This window comes from Alligator sinensis, unplaced genomic scaffold (genome assembly GCF_000455745.1).
Source record: "Alligator sinensis unplaced genomic scaffold, ASM45574v1 scaffold250_1, whole genome shotgun sequence".
In the NCBI taxonomy this organism is placed as follows: Eukaryota; Metazoa; Chordata; order Crocodylia; family Alligatoridae; genus Alligator; species Alligator sinensis.
The window spans coordinates 3,127,543-3,138,782 of NW_005841888.1; the positions used below are offsets into that span (position 1 = coordinate 3,127,543).

At 39.4% G+C, this 11,240-nt stretch overlaps 1 protein-coding gene across 2 annotated transcripts in view; it reads left to right on the top strand.

Moving 5' to 3' along the window:
* The window catches only part of UNC13C (unc-13 homolog C), a 523,785-nt gene extending 512,809 nt beyond the window's left edge, over positions 1-10,976 (top strand). For both annotated transcript variants that reach the window (XM_006017955.1, XM_025197084.1), the window contains 3 exons: positions 1,400-1,492; positions 2,213-2,372; positions 10,666-10,976. In XM_006017955.1, the coding sequence (XP_006018017.1) occupies positions 1,400-1,492; positions 2,213-2,372; positions 10,666-10,951 (539 nt within the window). In that variant the 3' untranslated portion in view covers positions 10,952-10,976. The remainder of the gene's footprint in view (positions 1-1,399; positions 1,493-2,212; positions 2,373-10,665) is intronic.
* Positions 10,977-11,240: the final 264 nt, after the last annotated feature.

The window sequence follows — 11,240 nt, forward strand, 5'->3', positions numbered from 1 at the left end:
CAAGGTGCCAGCTCTGAGCAGGCAGGGTCCTGCCACTGGCCTCCCTAGCAGGAATTCTGGTGTTTCCTATTTGAAAACTGAAAAATCCCTGATAAAAAAATCCCAAAATCACTCTGTAATATACCCCAAAATCCATGTTCCTCCACAATTAAAACAAAAGACCACTATATATAGAGAGAGAGAGTGAGAGACAGAAACAGAGAGACAGCGATCAGCTAGGCAATGTTTTATTGATATATCTACAGTGTTAAAGCAATTTGGAAGCCTACCAGTGTCTCTATCATCATAATAAAGTAAATTCTAAATACCTATATGTTTTGCTGCCCCCCAGCAGGGGCCACAGCCCCCCAACAGGGGCTACAATCTCCCCACAGGGGCCAAATAACAGGCAGGGGTGGGGCTGGGCAGGGCAGGGATCGGAGGGGCTTGGGGGACAAGCAGGGAGTGGGGCCAGGTGGGGCAGCGATCAGGGACACCAGGGGAGTGCTCCCCCAACCCCCTGAGTGCCCCCTCCCCCCTTGCCCTGCACGGCTGCTACCAGAGCATCTCTGTGGAGGACCCAGCCTTTGGTTGCCTCAGGGCATGCTCTGGGACCGTGCCCTGCCCCTCTTTCTTTCACTCATTTTTTATTGACCCCTGGGTATCCAGGCATCTAATTTTGCCCCTGCGCTGCAAATTTGGAGTGTGGGGAACCTTTTCCCATTCCCACGCATGCCTCTTACAGCATCTCAAAGGGCTTTGAGACGCTGCAAGATGCACATACGTGCTTGTCTGGATGTACCCACACAGTGTTACTGCACAGTAAGGCATTTAAACATGTGTTACTGCACAGTAACTAATCGGGAGTACATTTGATACCTGCATGATGCCTGCGAAGCCCTTTTATGGCACTACATGAATAATACATTATATAAATAATATAAAAGTAGTTTTACAGACGTGTTCACATAGGCAAATATTGACATGTACATCCATACAAAAAATTCAGCAAATACAATCAGGGTGGTCATTTTTTAAATTTAAGATTTCTAATGAAAGACTGTCCATGCACGTGTAGACACCTTACTGTGCAGTAACACTGTGTGTGTGGACTGACTTGGGACTAAAGTTAGCTCTACTAAATATATACTCTAGAAGCAAATATTTGCAGTCACCAGGAGCAATTGTGTCAGAATCATTTCTAAAGCTATAACCATATCTTATCTAAACATCAAATAGATCTGAAACATTTACAAGAATAAAATATGAGGGGGAAAATGAAAAACAAATACATTTCACCTTCTGCAAATAAAATGTTCTCTATTTATTCACCTACTTCTTATTGTCAGATCCTGTTGTTATACAGTCTTCTTGACGTGTTGAGGAGTCAGTAGTGTTAAACTACTTTTTATTATTTTAGGTCAATCTATCAATAATTCAGGGGGTGAGATCTCTGTACAGGTGGATGTCTGTATGCATCCTGGAACTGGTGAACATAAAGTTACTGTAAAAGGTAAGTCTCAAATACCAAGTCCAAAATTAACACTGCATTTTTAAGTAAAAACTTACAATACTAAAAGAAAATGTTATGTACTATTATATCTGGTTCCTAGCAAAAATCAAAGTAAATCCTGTGTTCAATTTCAAGTTCTCAGGCTAGATGCTCACTAGGAGCTATATCTGCATAGGTCAATAGAATTAGCAAATATACATTGAGGATATAGCACAACATTGGCATTTATTATTATATAGTTATTCAACCAAAGTAAAACTTGTGATGTGACAAACTATACTTATACTTTTTGTATATAATTTAGATTTTAAAATGCTGCAACAGAGTTAGATGGTGAATAATGTCACTTTGAATAAATAATATCCAACACTCTACTGGCAAGCCTAAATTCTAAGGTGAACCAATTATGTTTAGATTAGCATCTACTGATGTTTGAGGTGATATTATGAAAGCAGGCAAAACTAAGGAATAATGTAAACTCTTGGTGACATAGTAGATCACTAGAATTATAATTTATGGTACTTCCTATACAGTGGAGCATGAATAAAGCTATTGCTGACTTTATCAAGTATGGATTTTTCTACACGAAAGATCTAGGAACATTCTCCAATGGTCTTTGATTGCATGTATTAAGCCAATAAACAAACAGAAATAATTACTATTATCTCTCTCTTGAAAAGGAGTTTTAATAACAAATCTAATCCCTATTACTCTTTTTAGTCATAGCAATTAATAACCTACACTGGCAAACAACAGCTATGTTCCGTCCGTTCGTGGAGGTCTGTATATTGGGTCCTCACCTGAGCGACAAGAAGAGAAAACATGGTACAAAGACAAAGAGCAACACTTGGTCACCAAAATACAATGAAACTTTCCAGTTGTAAGTCTTTTGTTTCTTTAGTTGAATATTTTATACATTTTACAAGTAATTTTGTAGCTTAAAAAAAAGCAACAACAAAAAAAGAAAGCTGTAATCTACAGTGAGCCCCTCAAATGCCACTGTATCTGCTCTGAGGAAATTACTCACAACACTCACCTGGCCAGCCTTAAATCTGTCTTTATACAACAAGCATACTTCAGTAGAGAAATAGACTGTATCTTTGAAAGAGCCACCCAGATATCACGCAGTAGCCTCCTACAATACAAAAAGAAACCTCCTTGTGAAGCCCACCCCTGGTGATTACCTGCCATGCCACATTGGAACTGCTTAGAAGAATTATAAAACAATTACAGCCTATACCTGACAAAGATTAGACCTTGAGAGAAATATTGTCAGATACTCTGCTCCTGGATTTCAAGCAATCATCTTCACCTTGCCCAACTCATCATCAAAAGCAAACTCCCCACTAAATAGATGCAAAACCTGTCAACACATCTCCAGAGTTCCAACAATGGGTTTGTTGCCCCCCACAACAAATCTATCAGAATCCATGGATTCTTCACATGCCTTTCCCAAAATATGATATATCTCATCCAATGCACCAAATACCCTCATGGTAACATGGGGGAAGCTAAACAGCAACTACAAAGTGGAATGAACTCTCACAGAAAAAGTACGAGAGAGACACACACAGCTGCCAGTAGGAGCACATTTTTCACAAAACAACCATTCCTATGCCAACTTCAGTATCCTTGTGGTCAGGGGAAAACCTACCAAGCACCTTAAAACATGAGTTTGGGAATAAAAATTCATAAGCAGACAGCCTCTTTTCTACCTTGGATAACTCATTACTACAGCAGTCTCCCTTGCTTACCTTCAGCATTCCTTCACCCCTTTATTCCCCACCCTCGCACCACCCTTCTCTACCCACTGTTTTCCTAATTTCTACCTATTTACATTCTCACTGATTTCCTGTCACACTTTTAGCTGCTTTCGTTACTTGGAGATCCCAGAACAACAACAGAGTCTCTCTATGCCTGAAGAAGGGTGCTTGTACCCGAAAGCTTGCAAAGAACTTTTTAGTTGGTCTAATAAAAGATATCACATCTACCCAAAGAACCTTGCCTAGACATTAAGGGCATTTGTACATGTGCTCAGGGAGTGGTGTGGGGGAGGAGGAGATGGTCCTTTAATTAAAGCACCTGGAGCATCATGTGTATCAGCGTCCCTGTGCTGAAAAATGGTGGTGGGGGCACTTTAACTAAAGCTCCTTGAACAACCTTTAGCTAAAGTGCTCCTGCTGCCATTGTTCAGCACAGGGATGCTGATACACGTGATGTTGGTGCTTGCTGGAGCATGGTAATTACCACACTCCCACAGATATTTGATGATCTGCTCCAACGCACTGTAGTTACAGCACATCAGAGCATCCTCCCTGAACATGTATAGTAGGCTTGTGCAAAGTGGCTAATACTCGCTTCAGATTCGACCGATTTGGGGGACAGTGATTCAATTCAGTGATTCGAATCACTGTCCCGAATCAATTTGGCTGAATCAAATTCAGAGATTCAGCTCCCACCGAATCTCCAAATCAAACGGGCTCCATCCCCTGCCTGCTCTTCCAACCCCAGCTCCTGGCTCTTTGGAAAACAAAGAAAAAAAGAAAAAAAGCCCTGCACTCATCAGCTGCTGCCAGGTACAGGGCCAATCCCTGCTTCTCCCCACTGCTCCACACTCCATGGAGGGCTCTGCCCCGAGCCCCCAGAGGCCCCAGCAGCCACTGCATGACACCCCAGGGGGCCCCCCCAGCCACTGCATGCAGGGTTTTTTTTTTTTAAAGAGCCGGGATGCTGGGATCAGGCAAGCCAGCCATTGACAAGGCTGGGACAGTGGGCGGGGAATGGGGGGCACTCAGGGGGTTGGGGGAGCAGGCATGGGATGGGGTCCCATGGTCCCATCCCCCTTTTTCCAGCTCCACCCCCACTCCCTACTTACTGGCCCGAGTCTGGGTCCAGCTCCCTGCAGTGGCAAATGGGGACTGCCTGAATCTCTGAATCTCTCTGAAACCCTCTGAATCTTTTCTGAATCGATTTGGAGAGCTTCATATCAATTCAGACCTTTTTATTGAGCTCCTGATTCAATTCTGATTTGGAGATTCAGCCACTGAATCAGGCCGAATCTCCTCTGAATTAAATCAGCACCTGAAGCTTCACACAGCCCTAATGTATAGCCTCCCTAAAAATCAAGCACTAAGCATTGATACTAACTTTATGGCATACTATAATCTACCTGATTCCTGAAATTCTTCCTTCACTCTACAGGTGATAATGACCCTCCTTCTTTTTGATAGGCCTCGATCGCCCATTAGTTAAACTTCTTTTCTTATGCTAATTGTTGTCTGCTACCCCTGGGAATTTCTCCTCTCCTCTCTCCTTTTCCCACTTTTTAATCATTGCCGTGCCTGCTTCTTTCTTCAGATGTAATGAATAATGCCTTGCATTTGAAAGCTTATCTAACATTATCCCAACCATTCAATGGTCCAATAAAAGCTAATCACCCACAAGAATCCTTGCTGGTTCCTGTAGCACATTTCTTTCCAACTTCCTCCCCTTTACTGAATGAGGCCTCTTCAGCCTGCCCATTTTCCAAGCTTTAAATTCTGAATGATGAGGAATCTCATTTTCTTGGCTCCTCCATCTCCAGAGCTCTGCATCTGACTAGGAAGCTGCTCGAGGCTCTTTGCTACTTAATTTCTTTATCCCTCCTGCCATATCTATGCTTGTTCTTTATGCCAGATCACGGGGGGAAGGAGGAGAAAGAGCCCCAGGAAAAGTCAAGGTGAAGCAAGTTAGAAATAATTCTATTGGCAATAATCCCATCTTGAGTATCTCCCAGAAAAGAAAGTTTCCTTCTTCCTGCTAAATGGTCTCCTAGAAACCCTTATGCAACCCCAAGGTTCTAAGGGTTAAGGTCATGTTTCTGAAATAGGAGTATGTGGGTATGTTGGCATAATGTCGTACCTCTGTGTTGAAATTATTTTTCAAATGAAAATGATGTGTTTAATTGTACAGTGAAATATGTACAAAACAAAGTAGTGATCCGTTTACAAGAGAGATTTATTCAGAATAAAGGTTCCCTTTACAGCTCCAGTGGTTACGCTGACTATGATGTACAGGCTGCCCTTTTGCAGACTAACACATCATTAAAGAGAATTCTCAACAATTATCTTCCTGTAACTTGATTTTTAAAAGCATAGTAGCTAAAAAAAGTAACAAAAGTTGAGTTTCCATGTAAGTATAGCAGGGTGCTTTTAAGGGTCTAAGCAACAGTGATGAATAATATAGGAACAATTATTTCCAAAACAAATAAAAATTCATTCAAGAAACACTTAAGTTATTAACAGACTTCATGTGTTTTATTCTTTATAAATCCCTAGTCATGCACCTTCAGAAATGTTTGGCTTTATTTTGTAATATTGGGTATACATGATGACTGGAGGGAACACTTGTAATAGCATTATAGAACACAGATATAATCTACATATTTATTGTACAAGTCCACACGTCTTTTGCTTTCTTTAATAACTGACAGGGGAATGACTAATGTACATCTGCATCTCAAAGTCAAGACACTATATAACAGTGTGTTTTATATTTAAATTAAAGGGAATGGTACTGCTTATGTTCTTCCTATAGAGTCACCTGCCTATGTTACTTAGTTTATTGCTTTCACACAAGTGACAACTCGCATCTAAAAAAAAAAATATGCAGTGTATTTTTGGAAAAGAGACTCCACGCTGTGCTGACATTTGCCTGTTTTCCTGGATCGGCAGGGACACAATACTTTCTGCAGTTTGCTTCTGAAACAAAATCAATTCAAGGCCCAACAATGAATATTAAAGACATCAAAGATTGCAAAAGTATCTCTATACGCTTACATTTTAAAAAACTGCATTCTCCATTTCCAAAAGATACAGGCAAGTTTAACACAATCCTAAGTGCAATGGATATAACTGAAAACAAGGGGGAAAAAAGGTTATTTTTGCACAGAAACTCCACTGCAGACTTTTTGGTGTCCTTCAAGTTGTTGCTTTCTGCCAAGACCTTGACATTCACTACAAAGTTCCAGAGCATTTACATCAGAAGTTATCTCTTCATGAGGCTATCTTTAAATGTTTTGCTTAAAACAATGAATTGCCATTGTAATTGTTTCCAGGACATCTTCAGTATTTCAGAGATATCATACATAAACATCCTTATAGTTCTCCTCAAATTGTGAAAACATGTCTCCACTTGATAGATATTTTCTGGTTTGCAGGTCATCTCTGGCCTCATAAAAATTTATTCTCTTGACTCATATTTTAAATATCTGTTTTTCTAGCCTCAATGTACAGCTCATCGGATGGTTCCTTAGCATCATGTAGAACTTTTGCATAAAACTCTTATTAGAACAGTAGTTTAGCAGGAAAACCTCTGAGACTTTTAGCTGATGTATAATAGCTTGTTCAATATCTACTTCACCTTTCAGAAGTGTTTTACTTGCCATGTTGACCTTATATAGCATTCTAAAAGGACTAAACCACACAAGAATTTATAGTTGAGGATTTTGTAAGCCAACAGTTCAGACTCCTGTGTGTCTCTTTAGGTTTGGATCATAGACAAAACTAAAGCATCATAGGACTTCTGAAACGTAAGACCAAATAGAGGATTACATCAATTCTGCTTTTCCATCTTGTTTCACTTAAGAGTTTAGTAAATAGGTTCATAATATTTTGGTACATCTCAGAGGTATGGCAAAAGTCCAAATAGTATAGTCACGTTGCGCCACACTTTAAAAAGCATCTTCTTCAGTGCGAAAGCTTATAGCCCCATTGAGTATAAGATGCAAAGAGTGTGAAGTGCATGGAACAAAGAACAATTTCTAATTAAAGTCCTGAATTCTCTCATCTTCTGTAGAAGAGAGAAGCCAATCTTTCTTATGTGCTCCCCAATTGAAAATGGGTGTGAAAAATGGAAACCTGAACATTTTTTCCAATACCATCCAAAGGAAATGTATGGATTTAGCATTAGAAACAAAAGGTGTCATTTGCCCTTGATTACTGGCCATCTGGCAAAAACATTAAGGGTGTCAGTGCTCAGTGTTTTCTCTTTGGTAGATCTTCCCATATTTCTTTAATAACTGTGCAATTGTACCATATTATTATAGCTCAGAGGCAGAGCAACCTCCACAGAAGGAGCTCCCTCACAAGCTACAATGTTTTTTATATTCTTTGCTTTCAGGCCTATTAGGACAGAAGAAGCAAAGCCTTTTTTCTAAGTGGGAATTTTCAGTAGTGGGAATATGGATGCTTGAGGTGAGGGAATATTCACAAATCTGATGAATCAGTTGGAAGGGTAAAAAGTTGATTTCAGAGACTTGACAATTGCTTGATTTTGTTTTGCCCTCTTGGCTTCTTTCATCCTTTCATTTATGAAAAATAGTTTTAATTTGCATAAGAGATTGTCACTATAACTTTCAGTTTTACCTAAGATAATTTACACTATCAGAAGTGACAAATAGCTACCTACACAAATACAAGCTTATTTAAGTACATCCAAACAGTTAAGTATGAAGACTCATACAAATAGAAATTCCTGCCTTCTCCCTGTCTACTACTGTTCACTGAATAATAAATATTTCATGCTTGTAAAACTTCTTTATAAAGGGCATGCAGCCATCTATTTTACCTGCCCTAAAGCCAGCCCCGTTGTTTAATATTTGAAGCATACTTCAGGTGTAAGACAATAACTAAGGATTATCATTTTGTAATAAGAGCTGAACAGTTACACCAGCTACAGTGATTTTTTGTGGATGAACTGTGCAAGAATTCTGTACCTGACTGATTCTGTGATCTGTTCTAATACTTTGCAAGGGAGGGGCCCAGTTCGCTACCTACTCTTAACCAGGGAAACTAACTGTTTCTATGGTCAAAAATCCTGCTAGAAGCATGGACACTGCAACACAGCTGAGAGGTGCTGTGATTCAAAACTCCAAGAAAAGAGGGTGGAGATTGGACAACTGCCAAACAGCAGAAAAGACCCAGATGGGTAGAAAGCAATTTCACAGAGAAAAGCAGAAGAGAGGCAAGAAAGTTCTTCTCACTCTATGGCTTCCACATGGTCAGATGAGACGAATGAACCTCAAAGGAATGGGGTAGGAACTGTAATTTAGCTCTCCCCAGCAGATAGGAAAGAAAAGAGGACTTGGTTAGAGGTGCATGAGGAGATTTACCCTTTTCTTAAAGCAGTAGCCCAGCAGCATTTTTCTTGAAGGAGAGAGATGCAACAAATTAGGAAATCTATGCACAGCCTGTGAATTTGGATTGCTACTGTGGGTTCTCTTTCCATATCAATGCCATGCTCCATTTTGCATATAGAGTTTGCTTGTTGTCTTTTACCTCCACAGGAGAAAACAATACTTCTTGCATCTGGTTGAGGGCTAACACTAGAGTTATTCAGTTTTGCTGATCATCCTTTCAAAGGAAGCACCCTAGGCCAAAGTGATGGCTCTCAGCCATGTCAACATTTCACATTACAATTCCTAGCTAAAATTCATAAAGAGGTTTATGAATTTGTTGTTGCTCCAAGCCAACAAATTTCCCTACCCTGGCCCCGTCTACACGAGACGCTACTGTGCAGTCGTTACTGCACATTTATTTATACTTGTACAAATAGGCAACTCAGTCCTTCCCTGAGAAGTAAGGGACTAAAAAGCAGTTCAAAATACCTACCCCTAAATCTATGGTGTACTTGTTTGAGTAGTGTTGGTGGGAACCCTGGAGCAATGGATCATGGAACTAGCCCTCCCTAGAGATGCTAGCCATTCCAGGCTATTGTGCCTGGCTGTCCGCAGACTCACAAGGATGTCATTGTATCAGTACTTGGGCCACCTTGTCAGATGTTACTTTTGCAGCCTTAAGAGTGAGCTATTTACTATTTTTTAAAACTAATTCAGAGATTGGGAAAAAAATGCTGTGTGCTGCAGCAATGTGCACTACTAAAAGCATTCATCTTATCTCAGATCTAGAGAATCTGAAATGCAATGAAAGTCATAATACTGACCAGGATAAGAAAGGTGATTAGAACAATAACTATGTACTCCTTCCACATAGTAGTGCTCTGGGAAGCCAAATATTTTCGCTTTTAGAATGCTGCTGTATTCACATGTCTCTCAGAGTTGAGAGTAAAGAGACAGCATTTGAGCACAGTTTTAAGGTAAGGAACACACAATGGCCCTGTGCAATGTACATTCCCTCAAGCAGGGACTAGATTTCGGTCCCCAGAAAGGAATTGCATTATCTTATAATGACAAGAATATTAAATTGCATTAATTACACACATATTTTATTCCCACAAGTAAATATGTGACCCCAAATACAGAAACAACCATCATCGCTGTTTGAAAAACGCTTATCACAGGTATTTATATCATATTAACAAGGTAAGCAAGTGCAGGTCACCATCAAGCTAAGATTTTTTTCTATTCACAACATGTAACTGTTAGTTTTTTACTCAGGGAAGAAAGTACCTATATACCAACTCATATTACATAAAATTCACGTTCAGATTTAACTCTGATACACAATGATACACAATACACAAATGGATACACAATTTAATGTTAACCACATGAACATTATAATCATGTTGCTTTACAAGTAACATTTAGAAAACACGCATCTCAGAGAGGGAAACCTACATTTAATTGCTATGTGAAAGCTGTTGCCCACAAAATGAATTACAAAATTACTAGAGTGGGAAGAACTGATCAAAGATACATTAGAAACCTAAAATATTTTCAGTCTGATACAGAGGCAAAGAGCCTAGATAAAGGTCATGTGTGATTTAAGGTACTATTCAAAAGTCTTTCATATTGAAATTGAACATAACTTTAAAGCTAAAAACATATAGGAAATGGAGGAGGAAAATGTATAACTAGTTAACAGATGCTCAAATAAATGTGATGAAAATATTGAACATTCAAGTCTTTTGGGAACTAGGGAACAGGTGGTCTGATTATGCCAGATGCTGAGGAAATTAATGAACACAGTCAACTGCTATTCAAGCCATGGGAACTAAGGGCACTTGTGGAGCGTATTCCACAATAAAAGGTCCATTCACATAAAAGGTTCAGAAGTCAATGAAAGTGTTTGCAAAAGCAGAACCATCAGTAATGCTAACAAGGTTTCTAGGACACATTCATCTCTTGGAGAAATTAAAGTTCTTGTTCTAAATTTGTATTTTAATCCATGCAGCATTCTCAGCAGTGAAGAAAGGCTGGGAGCATATGAGCTTCACCTCTCTGTAAAAGATTACTGCTTTGCCAGAGAAGATCGCATTATAGGAATGACAGTTATCCAACTACAGAGTATAACAGAGAAAGGTAGCTGTGCATCTTGGTATCCACTGCTGAAAAATATCTTTATAGATGAGACTGGTCTGACAATCCTTAGAATTCTCTCTCAGAGGACCAATGATGAAGTTGCTAAAGAATTTGTGAGACTTAAATCAGAAACAAGATCTGCTGATGAAACTTCCTGAAACACCCAAGTAATGCAAGGCTGTCACCGCCAAGAAAATAGATACACTGTTGTTGTCTGAATAGTGCATGCATGTGCAAATCAGTGGGAATGTTTAATTAACTATGTTTCAGTGTTTGCCAGTACCTAAGTACTATATTTGCAAGGTATGTTGAGGAGCTCTATATCTTTTATACATATTTTGGTCTTTGGAAAAGTAATTGTTCCAATGAAGTGCCAAAACTAAGACTAAAAGTAAATTATTAATGGGATATATTTTAAAATGTTGATTTCATCTCATTGCAATTCCT